General features: G+C 65.0%; 1 protein-coding gene across 3 annotated transcripts in view; it reads left to right on the top strand.

The window, feature by feature from the left end:
- CHD5 (chromodomain helicase DNA binding protein 5) overlaps positions 1-19,664 on the top strand; it is a 57,440-nt gene that overhangs the window by 20,120 nt on the left and 17,656 nt on the right. Inside the window, exons 3-22 of one of the 3 annotated variants that reach the window (XM_036347832.1) lie at positions 1,346-1,525; positions 3,261-3,379; positions 3,852-4,090; positions 5,527-5,651; positions 7,352-7,475; positions 8,051-8,217; positions 8,372-8,584; positions 9,595-9,801; positions 9,937-10,148; positions 10,785-10,916; positions 10,999-11,107; positions 12,084-12,275; positions 12,364-12,564; positions 14,112-14,249; positions 14,327-14,448; positions 15,197-15,370; positions 15,725-15,866; positions 16,967-17,098; positions 17,722-17,839; positions 18,880-19,004. In XM_036347832.1, coding sequence (XP_036203725.1) covers positions 1,346-1,525; positions 3,261-3,379; positions 3,852-4,090; positions 5,527-5,651; positions 7,352-7,475; positions 8,051-8,217; positions 8,372-8,584; positions 9,595-9,801; positions 9,937-10,148; positions 10,785-10,916; positions 10,999-11,107; positions 12,084-12,275; positions 12,364-12,564; positions 14,112-14,249; positions 14,327-14,448; positions 15,197-15,370; positions 15,725-15,866; positions 16,967-17,098; positions 17,722-17,839; positions 18,880-19,004 — 3,171 coding nt within the window. Of the gene's footprint in view, positions 1-1,345; positions 1,526-3,260; positions 3,380-3,851; positions 4,091-5,526; positions 5,652-7,351; positions 7,476-8,050; positions 8,218-8,371; positions 8,585-9,594; positions 9,802-9,936; positions 10,149-10,784; positions 10,917-10,998; positions 11,108-12,083; positions 12,276-12,363; positions 12,565-14,111; positions 14,250-14,326; positions 14,449-15,196; positions 15,371-15,724; positions 15,867-16,966; positions 17,099-17,721; positions 17,840-18,879; positions 19,005-19,664 lie in introns of those variants that run through there. The other 2 variants (XM_036347833.1, XM_036347834.1) reach the window with 2 other exon arrangements.

Below are 19,664 nucleotides of genomic sequence, written 5' to 3'. Positions count from 1 at the left end.
ACCGGGCTGGGGGCCTCCCAGGATTCCCCAGATGACCCCACTCTCCTTGGCACCCTCCTCTCCTCCCTTCACCCTCCCCCTCCCTCCTCCCTCCCTCACCCTCCCCTCCTCACCTTCTCTTAGGCCTCTCCCCATCGGCGTTTGGAGCTCATTTCCCGCCTGGTTCTTCTCTGTCCCTCCCACGCCTCTTGCTCACCTTGACCACAGTAAACAGCCAGCAGGAGGGTGCCAGGTCCGAGCTGGTCCCCGAGCAGCAGCCCAGCCTCTCTCCTTGCAGGCCCGGCCGGGAGGGGCTGGGAGGGCTTTGCCGTCCACGTGCATCTGCCTGGGAAGGCTGAGTGAGCAGCTTGCTCAGAGGGCAGTGCCTTCCTGGGGGGGGGGGGGTGCTCTGGCTGTAAACACCGCATCTCCATAGGAATGGGCCATTTTAGGCCTCAGAGGGGGAAACTAAATCAAAGAAGCCACGCTGAGAGCTGCCTCAATTACCTTGTCTCATATTGGACGCAGCGGCCGGGGAGCAGGTGTGGGTGCGGGAAGCTGGGCTCCTGCACAGCAGCTTCTGGGGCCACAGGAGGCAAAGTTGTGTGTTCAATGTCAATCATGGGCTGCACCCACCACCACAGTCCCACAGGCTGCACCCCCCACACGCAGTCCCACGGGCTGCACCCGCCACACGCAGGCCCACGGTCTGCACCCACCACACGCAGGCCCACGGTCTGCACCCGCCACATGCAGGTCCACGGGCTGCACCCGCCACACGCAGTTCCACGGCTGTGCCCGTCACACGCAGGTCCACGGGCTGCACCCATCACACGCAGTTCCACGGCTGTGCCCGCCACACGCAGGTCCACGGGCTGCACCCTCCACACGCAGTTCCACGGCTGTGCCCGCCACACGCAGGTCCACGGGCTGCACTCACCACACACAGTTCCACGGGCTCCTGCGGCTTTCCTGGTGCACTTTGCTCTTTGGCTCCCACATCACGCCTCTGCTTTGAGTTCTTGGGTCCCGGCACCATCACACACGACTCGTTAAAATCCCAACGTCCTTAGATGCCGGTTCTGATTGGAGCGGAGCCCGACCTCAGCCCAGGCGGCCGGTGGAGCCGGCCCGGTGGGGAAGCCTGACCCGGCGCATCCTCCACGGCTCCGCCCCAGGGTGTGAGCCTGAGTGCGGCTTGGCAGCCCCTCTGGCTGGGCTCCAGGCTGAGCTGTGAGCGGCAGATGCCGAGCGATCCAGAAAGAGGGGCTGACTGTGCCCGGAGGCTGCTCTCGGGGCGGGCCTGCCGCCCAGGCTCCAGGCCGCCTCTGGGCCCCGTGGCCTCACGGTCCCCCTGGCCTTGCAGGGGAGCCACGATGAGCTGTCGGATAATGAAGAGGGCCTGGAAGAGAAGTCGGAGAGTGAGGGGAGCGACTACTCCCCTAACAAAAAGAAGAAGAAGAAACTCAAGGACAAGAAGGAGAAAAAAGCCAAACGAAAAAGGAAGGGTGACGATGAGGATGCCAACGACGAGGGATGCCTAAAGGTAACCTCTGAGGCCGGCGGGCGGACCCGGCTCCCACAGGCAGGCCTGCTCCGAGGGCGCCAGGGAGCCCCCGGGGGAGGGGGCGGGGGGACCTGGCTGACGGGTCTGTGTGTGCGCGCACTCCTATGGAGGATGGATTCCTGCCTGTGAGGAATGCCGCAGCCACAGGTCAGACACACATTTGAAGTCAGACGGGTGAGGTTTAGGGGTCTGGGAGGCGCCGTCCAGCCGTGAGGTCTTGTAGCGATCCTGCCCGATGCAGAGCGGAGCTCTCTCTGGGGAGAGGGATGGTTTGAGCTCAAGTGTCCTGTCGGGAGCCTCTCGCTTGGAGCCATTTGGGAAAATAAATCAGCAAATAGAGTCTTTGCCAGCAAGAAGCCGCTGGACAGCTCCGCTTAGAGTAAAAGGGGAACTTGTTAGGGAGCCCAGGTCTGGGATCCTGCCCCGGGCCCTGCAGGACTGAGCCAGTCCCGGAGCTGGAGGAGGGGCCTAGAGCCCCCCTGGGCCAAGCTCTGAGAAGTGTGGGAGCCTCTGAGGCCACACCCTGGGGCTCCTCGGGCGGGGAGGGGCTGAGGGTGAGGCCAGAGGACCTCAAGTCACCCGGGACCACCCAGGACCAGGCTTCCAGGCTCCGTTTGGGCTTAAAGAGAAGTGCTGTGTAAATATTAGTGCAGTGGCTGTTGGGTGAGGCAAAAATGGTGGCTGTCATTGCCTGACGTCAGGAAGCCCAGCCCCCAGGGGGCGGCACGCGTGGGCAGGTGGGCAGGTGGGCAGGTGGGCGGTGAGTCGTCTGTGACATAATAGCTGAGGGGCTGACGGCTGCGGATGGGGAGCTCATGGGAGCGACTTGGGTTATCCCGTAACTGTCGTCGGCTCGCTTTGTGTCCCGGTGGGAACCAAGGGCTGTGTGCCTCCGGGAAGGGCTGTGTGGGTGGGGGGTGTGGGTGGGGGGTCAGGTTGGGCGTGGGAGGGGGGTCCACTGTGAAGTGTCACAGAGAACAGGGGGCTGGGAAGCTCTGGGCATGGAGGAGAATGGGGGCAGTGACAGCTCAGGGCTTCTTGGCCACTGGCTGCCCCAGCCAGCCAAGGGTGGCCTGATTGACTTGGCGCCTGGGGTGGCAGTCCCATGAGCTTGCTGTGTGCCCTTGGGAAGCCACACCCCTGCCTGGGCCTCAGTGCCACCTGGAAAGTGAGCGGTACCGGAGGGTCCCTCTGGAGCTGTCCTGGCCCCCACCCTGGCCCGGACAAACCTTGCTGGCTCTGGAACCGGCAGCGGCCTGTCCCTTTGTGGGGTCCATGCATGACTTTAGGGGGGACATCCTGGGGTGGCCTCATTTCTCCCAACATGCCTTAGGCAGCCCCAAGCCGGCTGCCTCCCCAGGCCGGCTGCCTCCCAACACCCATCTTCAGGCCCAGACGCCCGAATAGATTTCTCCAGAGAGTGGGCCCCATTACCCCTGCCCTGGGCACACACACGGTCTCACCCCAAGCCCCACGTCAACCCCCAGGCGCTTCGCCCTGCACCCCCTCATGAACTGTTGTCTGAGCCGGACCCGATCCAGGGCTTGGGGCTGGAAGTTTTAGGGTGTTCAGTGCTGACTGAGAACTGCTCCTGTTGGTGCAGGCACGGCCCTCCCCTCCCACCTGCCCCGAGGCCTCCTGGGTGGGGCCCTGGGATGGGGGTGCGGGTTAGAAGGACCGGCCTCTGATTCCATCTCCGGCCCCGTGTCCGCAGGAGCCCAAGTCCTCAGGGCAGCTCATGGCCGAGTGGGGCCTGGACGACGTGGACTATCTGTTCTCGGAGGCCGACTACCACACGCTGACCAACTACAAGGCCTTCAGCCAGTTCCTCAGGTCTGGTGGGGCGGGGCGGCAGGGCGGCGGGGGTGGGGTGGGGGGGAGGGGCGGCAGCCATGGTGGCAGAGCCCGGCTCCTGGGGGGTGGCTGTCAGGCCGACACCGACCTGGGCAGAGCTGGAGGGGCCCCTTCCATTTTGGCAGGTAGCCCTGCCTCCCTCGCTTGCCCAGTCAGTCCCGGGGGCTTGTGCCCTCCTGCCCCCTCTCCAGCCTCAGGCCTCGCGAGTTCTAGAAACCCATTTCACGAGGAGATTGCTAACTGCATAAACAGGGACGCGAGCATTTCGGGGGGCACTGCTGCCTCAAGCTTTGTCTTCTTCCTGCCCCCCTTTCTGCCCCGTTTCCCAACCGGGAGCCTGGGGCTGGGGCTGCCTGTCCCAGGTGTGGGATGTGGGGGCCCTGCTGGGGTCACGTGGGGGGCCACCCCTCCATGGCCCTGCTCTCACCTTCCTGCCTCTGCCCCCACACAGGCCTCTCATTGCCAAGAAGAACCCAAAGATCCCCATGTCCAAAATGATGACCGTCCTGGGTGCCAAGTGGCGGGAGTTCAGTGCCAACAACCCTTTCAAGGGCAGCTCGGCGGCGGCGGCCGCGGCGGCCGTGGCTGCGGCCGTGGAGACGGTCACCATCGCCCCTCCGCTGGCTGTCAGCCCCCAGCAGGCGCCCCAGCCTGTGCCCATCCGCAAGGCCAAGACCAAAGAGGGCAAGGGTAAGGCTGCGGGGGGTGGGCACCCAGCCTGCTGGCAGGAGCCCTTCCAGGCCTGTCTGTCAAGGACCCAGTGCCTTGGTTGACCTGGACCCACATGGCCCTTCTCGGCTGTACTGCAGGGGCACTGGAGCTCCCTTAGGGGCTGGGGAGAAGCGGGGGGCGGTGCTCAGCTTGGGGAGTTTTGCCCTGGCCCCTCCGACTTGGGCGTCAGGAAGGGCTGGGGAGGCCCAGGCTGCTGAGAGTCAGGGGGTCTCACGCGTGAGGCGGTGCCATTCCCAGGGAGAAGGGACCCAAGGTGAGCCCGTGACCCTCTTGCCCGAGCACCGGTGTGGTCAGGGCCGGCTTCCGGGGAGCCCTGGAAGGAGGTCCAGATACAAGTTGGCCTCAGTGGGGTGTCCGGTGGGTTACCAGGGACAGCAGAGGCTCTCTGTGACTTGACTTCCCCAGGGGCCTGCCTGGCTAGGGGTGCCTGGCCCGTGGCAGGTGGGCGCGCTGATCTCCCAGGGCTCCCAGCGTGGGGCCACGGCAGCTCAGCCTTTGGGTGCCCTGACTGGGCTCTGAGGGGGAACTCAGGGGGCTCGGGGACTCCTTGTTTCAGCCCCAAGGAGCTTTGCCTTCTGGGACGATGTGGCCCTTGGCCAGGTCCCTGCAGGGCCCGGTGGGCAGTGACATGGGTCCCAGCCGGCTCCTGCTTGCCCCTCGCTGGCCTCTGGCCTGCACACGGCCCTGCTTTCTCATTTCCTCTCGGGCTCCCGCGCTGAGCTATTGATTCCCTGGGCCGCGTATTCAGAGCCTGAGAAATTGAAATAGATTTTCCTCGGCGGCGCTGAGGTCGCTGCCGGGCCCCCAGCCCCATCTCCCTGCACGTGATGCGGCTGGAGGTCTCTGCGCCCAGGCCCATCTCCCCTGGTCAGCCCTGGGGGAGGGGCGCTCGGGCCCTCACTCCCCAGGTGGCTGATGGCTCTGTGGCCAACCCCACAAAACCCTCCACACTGCTGGCCCCCAGGAGCCAGCATTTGGGGGGATGGCAGAGGTCAGGGTGGTCTTGAGGTGCCAGCGTCGCCCAGGCGTGGGGATAACCGAGGCTGGCAGCTTCCTGCCCCAGAACAGCCTTCCAGGGCCCAGGGGTGGCCCAGAGGTGGGGGCCTCGGGGGTCCTGCTGGCCGTGGCTCCACTGGGGACAGGACAGGGCTCTTCCCGAGATGGCGGGGTTTCTGCTGTCCGAGAAGAGGGGCGTCCTGGTGCCCGGGGCAGAGCCTGGGCCGGGTTATTCTCTGGCACCACCCCCCCCCGCCATGCTGTGCAACTGCAGGCAGGGCATGACCTCTCTGAGCCCCAGTCTGCTCACGTGGAAAGGCCCACCACACACACGACCCTCTCCTGTCGCGTCGCCGTGCGGGCGGAGTGAACCGCGCTTCCTCCTCGTGACTCCGCAGGGCCGGGCGTGCGGAAGAAGGTCAAAGGCTCCAAGGACGCCAAGAGGAAGGGCAAGGGCAAGAAGGCGGCGGGGCTCAAGTTCCGCTTCGGAGGGCTGGGCGGCAAGAGGAAGAAAGGTTCCTCGGTGAGCGTGGCCGTGTGTGGGGTGTGAGCGAGCGTGTGTGTGTGTGTGTGTGTGTGTGAGCGAGCATGTGTGTATGAGGGTGTGTGTGAGGGTGTGAACATGTGTGTGAGCGTGTGTGTGAGCGAGCATGCGTGTATGAGGGTGTGTGTGAGGGTGTGAACATGTGTGTGAGCGTGTGTGTGAGCGAGCATGCGTGTATGAGGGTGTGTGTGAGGGTGTGAACATGTGTGTGAGCGTGTGTGTGAGCGAGCATGCGTGTATGAGGGTGTGTGTGAGGGTGTGAAAATGTGTGTGAGCGTGTGTGTGAGCGAGCATGCGTGTATGAGGGTGTGTGTGAGGGTGTGAACATGTGTGTGAGCGAGCATGCGTGTATGAGGGTGTGTGAGCGAGCATGCGTGTATGAGGGTGTGTGTGAGAGTGAGTGAATGAGTGTGTGTGAGCGTGTGTGTGTGTGAGCAAGCATGTGTGTGTGAGGGTGTGAGAGACCCGGTGGACGGGAAGGTGTCCGTGTGAGTGAGACAGCAAGCCCACGTGCACTCAGGGGTGTCTGTGGTGTGTGCATGTGAGCACCCTGAGGTGCATTGGCGTGTGCGTGCCAAGGTTGGGGTGCTGTGGAAAGCAGGGCTGGGCGGTGGGTTCGTGCTCCTGAAGCGGCCTGGGGGCAGGTCCTCCTCTCTCCCACTCTCCTCCCCTCTACCCACAGGCCTGCTGGGCCTCAGTTCCCCAACCTGCTGGTGAGGGGCTCAGACTAGATCCTTCCCCAGGCCTGCAGCTTGGACTGGGCGTGGGGCCCACCCGCTGAACTGGGGCTCAGTCCTGGCTCTCGCTGCCCTCGGCTGCCACCCCATCTGGGCAGCAGGGGGGAGGGTCGGCTGGCCCCTGAGAGTCCTGGTGGGGCCTGGTGCCCAAGTCTGCGAGGCTGGACCCCAGGAAGGTGGCCTGGAGGCAGGGCCAGGCTGGCTCCCGTGTCCTTCCGGGGCCAGCTCTGCACCAGGTCAGACTGACCCCGAGGGAACCCACCGGGAGCACTTGGTCACTTCTCTGCCCTCCCTTCACCCCCCTCCTGCACGGGCACTTGTTTCCCTCGCCTCGCCCCAGCCCTGCGGAGGCGCAGACATGGAAGGCATTTCTCTGTCCCTGGGCAAGGCAGCGGACAGGGCTTGGGTTGAGCTGCTCTGGAGGGAGCGTGAGCGGCAGGCGTGGCCCCGCGCGGAGCTGGGCAGCCGCTCGGCTCAGCAGATACTGGTGAGCACGTGCTGACGTGCTGGTCTCTGCTGAGCCGCGTGGCCCTGCTCCAGAGGCTCCGTCTGGAAGGGGTTTGGGCCTCACACTGGGAGACAGCCAGCGACAGGCAGATGGCATGGGCCAGGCCTGGCACACAGGCAGTGCAACAGGTTCAGTTAAGGGGAGGCCTGGGGGAGGTGTCCTAGAGGGACCTGTAGGAGTTGGCAAGGCGGAGGGCATGGCCTGGGGAAGGCACTGAGCTCTCTGTGGGCTCAGAGCACGGCTTCGGGGGCGGGTAGGGCATTGGGCCCGGCCCCTGGGTTTCCAGCTGGAGGCAGAGACTAGATGAACCACACAGAACCCTGTGCCCCCAGAGCCGCCATGGTGCCCTGCCCCACGCCCCTCTGCCCAGGCCAGGGAGGCCCTCGGGATGAGCCCCCAGGCAGGTCGGGCTCACAGGGTCCTCGCCCCTGCAGAGCGAGGAGGATGAGCGGGAGGAGTCGGACTTGGACAGCGCCAGCATCCACAGCTCCTCCGTGCGCTCTGAGTGCTCGGCAGCCCTGGGGAAGAAGAGCAGGAGGAGGCGCAAGAGGAGGAGGAGTAGGCCTTTCCGTCGGCGGGTCCCTGGCGCCTGTGGATGTGGGGTGCAGAGGTCCCTCGGGGAAGCCGGGGAGGTGCCCTCATGCACAGCCTCCTCCGGCCTCAGCTAGGCAGTTCCCCTGTGCTCCCTCAGCCACCCTGGGGCCCTCGGTCAGGAGAGGGGGCCTGTCCCAGTGAGGCAGGGCGGGGGGTAGGAGGAGGGCCAGGGCATTTGCACTAGCAGAGAGGGCACTGGAGAAGTGCCATCCATCAGCCATCACCCACCATTCAGTCATCCGCTCCTCTACCCACCTATCCCCTCACCCCCTTCCCCTGCCTGTCCCACCTGTCATCCCTCCTTCCCTCCCTCCCTCCTCCTCCCCTTCCTTCCTTTCCTTCTATCCACCTCCTCTCCATCTCTACCCCTTTATTTCCTCAACCATCACCCCCAACTTTCATTCACCCTGTCTGTCCACCCACCACCCATTCCTCCAACATCTATTAAGCACCCATGTGCTGGGGCGGCCTCAGGGGGAGACTGGTGGGGCCTTGGGAAGGGGGACGCAGCCCGCATGGCCGCCTCTGCCCCTTCGCAGTCGACGATGGTGACGGCTACGAGACAGACCACCAGGACTACTGCGAGGTGTGCCAGCAGGGCGGCGAGATCATCCTGTGCGACACCTGCCCGCGGGCCTACCACCTGGTCTGCCTGGACCCCGAGCTGGAGAAGGCCCCCGAGGGCAAGTGGAGCTGTCCGCACTGTGTAAGCAGCCCCGCGGGTCGGTCCGTGCCTGGCACCCAGACCCTGCGCTGGTCATCGGGGGACAGAACGTGGGGGTGCCGAGTGGGAGGGGGGGTCCCACGCAGGTGGAGGTTGTCTGGGCCCAGGGCGCCTCCACCTGTACTTGTCCCCCCAGGAGAAGGAGGGGATCCAGTGGGAGCCGAAGGACGACGACGATGACGAGGAGGGCGGCGAGGAGGAGGACGACCACATGGAGTTCTGTCGAGTGTGCAAGGACGGCGGCGAGCTGCTCTGCTGCGACGCCTGCCCCTCCTCCTACCACCTGCACTGCCTCAACCCGCCGCTGCCCGAGATCCCAAACGGTGAATGGCTCTGCCCGCGCTGTACTGTGAGTGTTAACGCCCGCCCCGCGCGAACGCCCCGCCCCGCCGGCCAGGCCCCGCCCACCGCGCCCGGCCTTGCCGTCGCCCGCAAGACCCTGCGCTTAGAGGCCGGCGCAGGCCACGCCCCATAAAAAGCCACGCCCACACCGGACCAAGCCACGCCCCGAGCAGCACCACTCCACCCGCTGAGGCCCCACCCCACGACGTTCCAAGCCTCACCCACCAAGGCCCCGTCCTTCTAGCTCCGCCCCCAAGGCCTCTAGGTTAAGCCGAGCCCCGCCCACCGCCCGGAGTCCTGCCCCCCGCTCCGCCCAGAGCCGGTCTGCGGCTCAATGCCCTTCAGACTCAGCTGCAGTTTTCTCACCGGAGCCTGCAAACAGCCCTTATGAAAAGAGCCAGGTGGTGGCGATAATCCCAGCCTCCCACCACAGCCAACGTAGTGGGCATCCCTTTAAGGCTGACGGCGTTTCCCAGTGCGGGGCCTTTTGTTTCAACCAGTGAGCCACGCCAGCTGGGCCGATCCCCATTTTTAGATGAGCAAACGGGGCTCAGGGAGGTGAAGTGACTTGCCTAAGGCCACACAGCCACCGAACTGTCCACTCAGACCCACCCGGGGCCTGGCTCCTGTCCCAGAGCTGGGGTGTGAAAGGGTAGGAGGCCCCTGGGGCTGGCGCCTCAGTTTCTGAGGACACTCCTCACCGGTGCCCCCCAGTCACCAAATGCCACCTGCTCTGAGCTGTCCCCCGGGCCACCCCTGGGTCCTGGGCGGTGCTGTGGCCAGCCCTCCCATGTGCACCTGGGCTCCTGTTTGTCCTTGTGTGGGATGCATGCAGACCCACATGGCCCCTCTGTGCACAGCACACGTGGGCCCCTGAGGACAGGTCTGTGCTGTGGGGTCACGGGGGTACTTCCTGACTCGGGGAGCAGTGCAGCTCCCCCTGCCTGCTGTCACAGGAGCCTCCGGGCGGGGCCCTGCAGCTAAGCCCTGACCTGGGCGACCTTCCTCTCTCCACAGTGTCCGCCACTGAAGGGCAAAGTTCAGCGGATCCTACACTGGAGGTGGACGGAGCCCCCCACCCCCTTCATGGGGGGGCTGTCAGGGCCCGACATGGAGCCCAGCGTCCCCCCACCCAAGCCTCTGGAGGGCCTCCCGGAGAGGGAGTTCTTTGTCAAGTGGGCCGGGCTCTCCTACTGGCACTGCTCCTGGGTGAAGGAGCTGCAGGTGAGCCACGTGGGCAGGTGGGTCAGGCTCAGCTTCCTGTGCTGGGGAGGGCGAGGCTGAGGGCTGGGGCGCTGGCTCAGGGGGACAAGGGGGCCACAGCCCGCCTCGCTGGTAACCCCTGCCCCTCGGGAGCAGCTGGAGCTGTACCACACGGTGATGTGCCGCAACTACCAAAGAAAGAACGACATGGACGAGCCCCCGCCCTTCGACTACGGCTCTGGCGACGAGGACGGCAAGAGCGAGAAGAGGAAGAGCAAGGACCCGCTCCACGCCAAGATGGAGGAGCGCTTCTACCGCTACGGCATCAAGCCCGAGTGGATGATGATCCACCGCATCCTGAACCACAGGTGCGTGCGGGCGGGTGCGGCCGAGCCTCGCGGAGGTGGGCGCCCCCGGCGGGCCATGCCGCCCCTCGGCTCTGAAGACTGAGCTCAGGGCCCGGAGGTGTGCAGGGGGGCAGGAGGAAGAGGCCGCGGCCCCGCCGTCGGGGATCTGACTGGCCAGCGGAGGGGTTGTCACGTGCACACGGGCACACGTCACACTTGCGGTGGGAGAACAGTTCCCAAGTCAGACATACAAAGGGGAGACGTGACCCGAAGGAGCAGCCTGTGACACGGGCACCCAGCGGGCTCCTGCTGCTGGCCTGGTCCGCAGGCCCCTGTGTCCCGGGGTCTCCAGAAGAGGGCGCTGCGCCTGCAGGAATCAAGTCCTTATGGGCACCGCTCTTCCACTTTAAGTTAGAAAAGAAATGCCTCTGGTCAGTGGGGAGAACGGTCGCACTCAGAGCCTCAGGTTTCTGTGTCCAGACCCGTGACCGCTGCGATTCTCGCTGCACCAGCCGATGGAGAGGACGCTGCTATGGCGGCCTCTCTGCCCCTCCCTCCTTCCCTCCCTCTCACTGGCCTGGTGGTTGGGGAAGGGGGTGTCCTGGGCCCCGGCCGCTGCAGTGCCCCGCCCTCCACCGTCTGTCCACTGTGTCGCAGCTTCGACAAGAAGGGGGACGTGCACTACCTGATCAAGTGGAAGGACCTGTCCTACGACCAGTGCACCTGGGAGATCGATGACATTGACATCCCCTGCTACGACAGCTTGAAGCAAGCCTACTGGGGCCACAGGTGGGCCGCCGGCCGGGCCCCGCCCCGGGCTCCCGCTCCTGCGGCCTGAGCTTCGCTCACCGGCACCCCGCCCTCTTCCCAGGGAGCTGATGCTGGGGGAGGACGCCCGGCTGCCCAAGAGGCTGGTCAAGAAGGGCAAGAAGCTGAAGGACGACAAGCAGGAGAGGCCGCCAGACACGCCCATCGTGGATGTGAGCGGGGGCGGCAGCAGGGGGGTCGCCAGGGCCTCGCCCACGCAGTAGGGGAATGCCACGGCCTGCGGTTCAGACCACTCACGCCAGGCATCCCCCGGGGAGAGCTCACATCCTGTGTCCTAGGGCCCCACCTCACGCAGAGGGGCAGCTGTGGGGGGACTGGGGCCTTGGCTTCCTGTGCAAGTTGCAGTGTGGGTTCTCTGTGCACAAACTGGGGGCCAGTGGCTCCACTTAGCTCATGGGCTTCCATTACTTTAGATGGGCTAATTGCAAGCGTTTAAATAAAAAAGCGCGTCTAACTTCAGGGGCGTCACAGCCGATTACACACCAGTCTCACCTGTTCACGGGGAGAACCCCCCTTCCCTGGGGGATTGTGCTCACCAGGAAGGGGGTGGTGGTCTTGTGTTCATTTGGCAAACCTCTCTGGAGTGTCTGCCAGCACCTAGCCCTGGGGGGGACAGGGCCCTGACCTGTTTCAAGAACTGCCCACCCCCCATGGGCCACTGGCGTGTACACCTGGGACTGGGGTGCCAGGGAAGGTGACGGGGGCTGGCACATCAGGAGGACCCCATGGGGAGGAGGCCTTGAACTGCAGGGTAAAGGAAGCCGGGAGGGTAGAGTCTGGATCCTGAAGAGTCTGGGCGTGCATCAAGCAGGACTGAACGCCCACCGTGTCCCAGGCACCGTATGGGGCTGGGAGGACGCAGTATTGAGCAGGACCAATGTAGTGGCCACACCGGTGCTCAGGGTCAGATAACCTAACAGTGGGGAGACTGAACCGAGGGGAGGTAGGGGCGGCCACGGTGGGATACAGGTGGGAGTGAGAGAGGGCTCCCGGAGGAGGAGGCTTTTTGGCTGAGACCTGAGGGAGGACGGAGTTAGCAGCAGTGAGAGGAGTGGGAATGTGTGCCAATGGGAGGGGGGGCTCTGGTGGCCCAGGATGCAGGGTGTCTGACCCTCTGCCTCCCCACAGCCCACGGTCAAGTTCGACAAGCAGCCGTGGTACATCGACTCCACGGGGGGCACGCTGCACCCATACCAGCTGGAGGGCCTCAACTGGCTGCGCTTCTCCTGGGCCCAGGGCACCGACACCATCCTGGCCGATGAGATGGGTCTGGGCAAGACGGTGCAGACCATCGTCTTCCTCTACTCCCTGTACAAGGAGGTGGGGCCGCGGGGGCTGTGGGTGGGGGTGGGGTGGGGGAAGGTGGCGCCCGCTGAGGGCCGGCAGCCTCACTGCGCTGTCTCTGCAGGGCCACTCCAAGGGCCCGTACCTGGTCAGTGCGCCCCTGTCCACCATCATCAACTGGGAACGCGAATTCGAGATGTGGGCCCCCGACTTCTATGTGGTCACCTACACGGGGGACAAGGAGAGCCGCTCCGTCATCCGGGAGAACGAGTTCTCCTTTGAGGACAATGCTATTCGGAGTGGGAAGAAGGTGTTCCGCATGAAGGTGAGCGCCCCGCGTCCCTGGGAGGCCGCTGTCTGCCTTGAGGCCACAGGGCTCTGCGGTCCGTCAGGGTCCCTCCACTCAGGGTCTCCGCACATGGAGGCTTCTCTCTAGGCAGAGTTACCGCTGGACCGTGTCCTGGGGGGGGGCAGAGGGGGGCGGGTAACAGAGCAGGAACTCGGTCTCCCCAGTGTGTCGGCTGGACACGCCCTCCCCACTGGGAGACCCTCTCGGGCGGACCCTCCCTGCCTCATCCAGCTTCGGGGCTGCAGGCGGTCTCTGGCCCGCAGATGCCTCACTGCAGTCGCCGCCCTGACTCTCACATGCTGTCCCCTTTGCGTCTGTGTCTCATAAAGGCACATTCATTGGATTTAGGGCCCAACCTACTCCTCTTTTTTACTTTTTTAAGGCGGCGACTAATTCTTTTTTAAAAATGTTTTTATTGCTTTTTAAAGAGAGGAAGGGAGAGGAATAGAGAGGTAGAAAAACTGATGGGAAACATTGTCGATTGGCTGCCTCCTGCACACCCCCTACTGGGGTTGGAGCCCGCAACCCGGGCATGTACCTTGAGTGGGAACTGAACTGTGACCTCCTGGTTCATAGGTCGATGCTCAATCACTGACCAACACTGGCCGGGTTGTGGTCTTGACCTCACCTTAACTAATTACACCTGCAAAGGCCCTAGCTCCAAAAAAAGGGCCCCATTCTGAGGTTCTGAGTGAATTTTGCGGTGACATGACTCACCCCTGTGTGACCTCTGGCAAGTCACCTTGCCTGGGCGTCGTCTCAGTGAACTGGAGGTGACAGTAGAGGGCGGTGGAGGGCGGGCGAGTGAGCAAGCACTGGGCAGGGGTCACCAGGTCTGGGCCAGCAGCTCTGGGGCGGGGCCTGAGCTGCATTTCTGACTGGGTCCCGGGTGCTGCAGATGCCGTGGTCCCTGGACCACACTTTGAGAAGCGCCACGGACAGCGCCTGGCCCAGGCAGGTCCCGTGTCCTTCATGCTCACACGAGCTGCAGTGCTGGGGGGGGGGGGGGCTGGGCAGGGAAGGGAGCAGGGGGCTGAGACCTGTCTGGGGCTCTAGGACCTCGCGTGAGCAGCTTGGGCTCCATCGTCCCACTGGCCTTGTCGTAGGAAACAAATTCAGCAATAAAGTTATTAAGAATTTTAAATCGGCAGCTGCACTGCATTGAGCCCCACGTGCTGGGTCCCCTTCACCGTCCTGGCTCTGCCTTTTGTTGGCCACGGGGAACGCTGTCCATCCTGGGACCCCAGAGCTGCAAATGGGACGGTGACAACGCGGCTGATGGCGTGTGGGGACGAGACGAGGCCAGTGAGGACCAGGCCCCCCACGCGGCCGGTTCTGAAGGGTGACTGAGCTGGTTCCGTTCTCAGCACCGGGTCTCGGTGCGGTTGGTGCTCTGGGCCTCGGCCTGGTGGCCGGGTCTTCCGCTCGGTCCCGGGCCCCCCTGGGGGCTCCGGCTCCCCCTCCTCACCTCTGTCTCTGGGGACCTTGTCTCGTTTGCGCCCAAATGCTGCTCTTCCCTCCAGAAAGAAGTGCAGATCAAGTTCCACGTCCTGCTCACCTCCTACGAGCTCATCACCATCGACCAGGCCATCCTGGGCTCCATCGAGTGGGCCTGCCTCGTGGTGGACGAGGCCCACCGGCTCAAGAACAACCAGTCCAAGGTAGCGGCGCCGACCCCCCGCCCCGCCGCCCGCCACACTGGCCAGGCCGCCGCGCCCCTGACCCCCTCTCCCCTCAGTTCTTCAGGGTCCTGAACAGCTACAAGATTGACTACAAGCTGCTGCTGACGGGGACCCCCCTGCAGAACAACCTGGAGGAGCTGTTCCACCTGCTCAACTTCCTGACTCCAGAGCGGTTCAAGTGAGGGGCGGGCGGGGCAGTGGGTGGGGCGGGGGCGGGGCAGGGCAGGGTGGACGGGGCAGCGGGTGGGCGGGGCAGTGGGCGGAGCGGGGCGGGGCAGCGGGAAGAAGTGTCCGTGTCCTGCTCCAGGCCACTCACTGGGCTGGGGTCTCTCATCACTAAATGGGAGCGTTAGCGGTGCCCACCTCAAATGACCTGCGTGGAGGGGCCACCGGCCGAGCACTTGGGAAAAATCCTGTTTTTCCTCGAATCTTCCCCAGATGGCCCCCGAGTCCTCTAGGGGTCCTGTCCCTGCCCCCACACCCCAGGCTCATTGCTTTCCCTCCACAAAGACCAGAAGTGACCACACGGGTGACAGAGAGGGGAGGGAGGAGGCCGGGGTGGTGATGGAGAGGAGGAGGAAGGCTGAGTGCCGGTCAGTGGAACCTCCTTCCCCGCCTCCTTGTGTTCACCTGGCCCCCATTTTCTTGCCCAGACTGGGGGCTCAGGGTGGAGGAGGGCATCCTGTGTGGTGAGAGCTGTGATGTGCAGGTGACACAGGCATAGGCGGACGCTGAAAGGACCCTTGGGCAGGGCCCGGGCTACCCGGCCCACCTGGCCCACCAGCCAGCCGGCCTCCCTGTGACCCTCTGGCAGGTGGCCGGGCCTGGCTGGCCCACTCCCTCCCCCAATCCTGACTCCCTCTGCAGAGGGGCTTTGGCCTGCTCTGGTCCCTGCTTCTGGCTCTCATCCCAGCTCTTTGTTGCAGCAACCTGGAGGGCTTCCTGGAGGAGTTTGCAGACATCTCCAAAGAAGACCAGATCAAGAAGCTGCACGACCTGCTGGGGCCGCACATGCTGAGGCGGCTCAAGGCTGACGTGTTCAAGAACATGCCGGCCAAGACCGAGCTGATCGTCCGCGTGGAGCTGAGTCAGATGCAGAAGTGAGTGGGGGCTCGGCCTGCGGGGGGCCTGCCCTGGAGCCCCCCCTCATTTCCTGGGCCCAACTGGCCTTCCTGGGCCGCTTCCCGGGTGGCTGGCCTGGATTCACCTCCCACACTCTTCCATCTGAGGCTGCTTCTTTGATTTCAGCGACCAGGGTCTGGGGCTGCCTGAGTTCTGTGTCCCCCAGCAGCTTGCTGGGTGACTCTAGGCCTGTGGCTTCACCTCTCGGGGCTCCCCTTGCCTCTGTAAGTGGGTGCTTGGCCCCCAGCCCCCAGACCCCCGCAGAGAGCCCTCTGGGAGGCTGGCGTGGCCGGTGTCAGCCCGCCTCTCCTCCGTGCCGCGCTCTGCTGCAGGAAGTACTACAAGTTCATCCTCACGCGGAACTTCGAGGCGCTGAACTCCAAGGGGGGCGGGAACCAGGTGTCGCTGCTCAACATCATGATGGACCTGAAGAAGTGTTGCAACCATCCCTACCTCTTCCCTGTGGCTGCTGTGGTAGGTGCCCGTGGCCGCTGTGGCAGGTGCCAGTGGCTGCTGTGGTAGGTGCCCGTGGCTGCCGTGGTAGTTGCCTGTGGCCGCCGTGGTAGGTGCCTGTGGCTGCTGTGGGAGGCACCCGTGGCTGCTGTGGGAGGAGCCTGTGGCTGCTGTGGGAGGTGTCCGTGGCTGCTGTGGGAGGAGCCCGTGGCTGCCGTTGTGTTTCTTGACCTTGAGGACCTAGAGGTGATACAGGTTCTCATTGTGCCAGAAGTTTCTGAAAACCTGCTTCCGTCTGCTGCTTGGGCAGGCCCTCTCCTTCCCTGGGCCCCTCCTGTGACCCATCAAGCCGTGGGGAGCATTGGGTCCCCCCAAGGTTCCCCAGGCCATGGTTCTGAGGGCTGACCTGGCTGTACTCAGTCACCAAGGGTGTTGGGAAGGCCGGGGAGGGGCCCCCGCTGACTCTGATGTGCAACCCTGCGGCGCAGACGGGGCCCTGGCTCCAGCCCTGGGGTCTCCGCAGTGACTGGTCCTCCAGGAGCCTCAGCTTTTCCGCTATAAAATGGGACAAAGCAGCATCTCCCTGAAGGCGAGGACCAGACGAGACGGTGCCATAACGTGCCCTCACGGAGAGCCTGGCACGTCCGTTCTCAGAGCATTAGCCTTTGTCACGCCTGGTGCTGCTGTTCTGGTTCGACTTTAAACCCTTGCTGGTTCCCCCGCCCCCAAGGAAGAGGCCAGCGCAGAGCTGGGGTGCAGGCCGTGCTGTGGGTGACCCCAGGCTGCTCTCACCACTCTGGCCTGGCAGAGGCCTTCTGACTGACGTTCCGCCCGCTGGGGCTCAGGGCTGGCCTTGCTGGCATCCGCCCTACAGACCCCGGTGCCCAGGCCACTCCTGCAGGTCCTGGAGGGGTGTCAACAGCAGGGAGTCGGAGGGCGGGCCGGCAGGTCGGAGCCCTGCCTGGGCCGTGGTGCCGGGCACAAGGGACCCAGGCGCACCCGCTCCTGCTGAGCCCGGCCTGACCCAGGCTTGGGCTCGGCGCTCAGCCCATGGCCAGGCCCTTTGGTGCCGAGCCAGAGGGGAGGGGGCGCCCCAGGCCCACCTTCCGCTGCGTCCGCAGGAGGCCCCCGTCCTGCCCAACGGCTCCTACGACGGCAGCTCCCTGGTCAAGTCCTCGGGGAAGCTCATGCTGCTGCAGAAGATGCTCCGGAAGCTGCGGGATGAAGGGCACCGCGTGCTCATCTTCTCCCAGGTGAGCGCCCAGGTGTCTGCCTGGCGCCCCGCACCCCCCTGGCATCCGCCCCGCACCCCCCTGGCACCCCCCCCCCCCCAGGGCACAACCTGCTGGCAGCCCATCAGGGTCGGGGTGCTGCTGCTCCCGTGCGGCTGCGTGCCCGGTGGCTCCTCCGTGCCCTGCATGCCGCGGCTAGGGAGAGCCGGCTGGGGCCCAGCTCAAGGCGCGGGGCACCCTGGCCGTCAGGACCGCCTGCCCCCCCTGGCGAGCTCCTGAAGCAGGGCAGGCCTGCCTTTCTGTCCAGGCTGGTGCCACAGCTCCGCCCCTCATCCCTGCAGCCTGGCCTCTCAGGAACACGGGGCCCTGGGGGGTAGGGGTTCGGGCGGCGCCGCTCCAGGCCCTCCCTCCAGCTCCATCCTGAAGTTACACCGGTGGAGGCGCTGTGGGCGGTGGGGCAGGGCTGCCCAGCCTCGGGCTTGTGCTCTCTGCACCCAGGGCTCCTTCGTCCCTCATGGCACCTGTCATACCTCCGGCTCTGTGCTAGGCATTGGGGGGGGGGGTTAGGGGGTCCCTGTCCTCAGACAATCAGGGTCCATGTGGGAATTAGCGGTAGAGGTCTGCCCCAAACCTGTTCCCCGCAGATGACCAAGATGCTGGACCTCCTGGAGGACTTCCTGGAGTACGAGGGCTACAAGTACGAGCGCATCGATGGCGGCATCACCGGGGGCCTCCGGCAAGAGGCGATCGACAGATTCAACGGTACCCACCCCACCCAGGGCTCCTGATGGGGACCAGAAGCAGACCATTCCTTAACCCGAGTCCTCACAGCTGCCCCTTAGTTTCATGCTAAAGGAATTCTCCCATGGGCTCTCCGGGAGGCCTGCCAGGTGTTGGGGTGCCCGGTAGGTAACAGGAGGAAGGCAGAGGGGTGGGAAGCAGCACCTTTGTGACGGTGGAGCTGGTGCCCAGGGGGGCTGGCCGGGCCTGTGAGCTCTAACCTCGCACTAGGTCGCCCGCCAGCGACTAGCCGTGCAGGGCAGGCCGAGTGCGCTGCCTCTGGGCTGCTGCCCAGGGGACCGTGGACGGGCCAGCCACGTGCCCACACCCGCCTGCCCTGCTCCTGGCCTGGGGAGGAGAGGTGCAGGCGGGAGACGGGAGTGAGCTGGGCGTGAAGGGCCGTGGGGTGGGAGGTGCCAGCTGAACCAGGGCGTCCAGTGGCCAGTCTGCAGCAGGTCGCCGCGGACTCCGTTTCCCTGGGCCCGTGGCCGTTTCCTGGCATCCACGCTCAGAACAGGCTGGGGCCCCGCTGTCCGAACACCCCAAGCAGCCATGCCTGTGCCCACTCATGTCAGACGGGGGGCGAACACAGAACATCTAGACGTGGCCACGCGTGGTGGGGGTGGCTGAGGCATCGGGCAGTTCGGGGACCTGTTTGCAGCTCTGTGGGTGCTCTGGTCAGTCCTGGGTCACTTAACAAAGGGCTGCTGTGGGCCTGAGAGCCTGTGGGTTGCTGTGGGGCAGCCCAGGCCCCGGGCTGTGACCCTGAGCGGCTCTGGGGCCCTCACAGCATCATGGGCCGGGGAGCCCCAGGGCACAGGAGCCGAGCTCTCCCGGCCTCGTCAGGGGCTCTGCCTGCACTTGCTGGCCGCCTGCAGCTTGGCTTTGCTCGTCTGGGCTCAGAAAGCCGACTGCCTCCTCTTTCTGGCTCCTCCTGTCGGGTCAGGGCTCAGCTCGGGTGGGTCAGGTGGGCTGCTCTGTCCCCACCCGCACTCAGCTGCCCGGCACCCACCTCTCCTCAGCCCCGGGGGCCCAGCAGTTCTGCTTTCTCCTCTCCACCCGGGCGGGCGGCCTGGGCATCAACCTGGCCACAGCGGACACGGTCATCATCTACGACTCGGACTGGAACCCGCACAATGACATCCAGGTCTGTGGCCCTGACGCCCAACCGCCGCAGCCTGTGGGCCCCCCTCACCCCTAGTTTTGTGGCACTCCCCCCACCCCCCCCCACCGACCTCAGTGTCTCAGGCCCTCCCTCCCTCCCGGGCCAGCCCTGGGGATCTCAGCCCCAAGAGGGGCCTGGAGAGGCGAGTGGAGGCTCTGGCCACCCCTCCAGCTCCTCACTGTACAAAGGAGGAAACAGGCCCAGAAAGGGCAGGGGACGTGTCCAAGGACACGCAGCGGTCTGTCATCACCCCAGGACCAAGGCCATCGAGGAGGCAGGATGGGGGAGTCAGTCCTGAGACCCAAAGGGGCCAGGTTGGGATGGGACAGGAGCACAGAGTGGGGGCAAGGCCTGCTGGAGGCGGGGGGATGAAGAGAGCGAGAAGGGCAGTGAAGCAGGTGGGAAAAAATGGGGAGGCTGGGAGGGAGGAGCCCTGGCCACGCTCTGTGGGGCAGGGACACGCACACACACACACACGCATGCACACGTGCACACACACGCATGCACACACACACGCACACACACTGGACACTATGCTCTAGGGCAGTGTTGGTGAACCTTTTGAGCTCGGCGTGTCAGCATTTTGAAAAACCCTAACTTAACTCTGGTGCCTTCACATATAGAAATTTTTTGATCTTTGCA

Source organism: Myotis myotis, unplaced genomic scaffold (assembly GCF_014108235.1).
Source record: "Myotis myotis isolate mMyoMyo1 unplaced genomic scaffold, mMyoMyo1.p scaffold_m19_p_2, whole genome shotgun sequence".
Taxonomy (NCBI): Eukaryota; Metazoa; Chordata; class Mammalia; order Chiroptera; family Vespertilionidae; genus Myotis; species Myotis myotis.
This window is presented reverse-complemented; position numbering and strand designations above follow the sequence as displayed.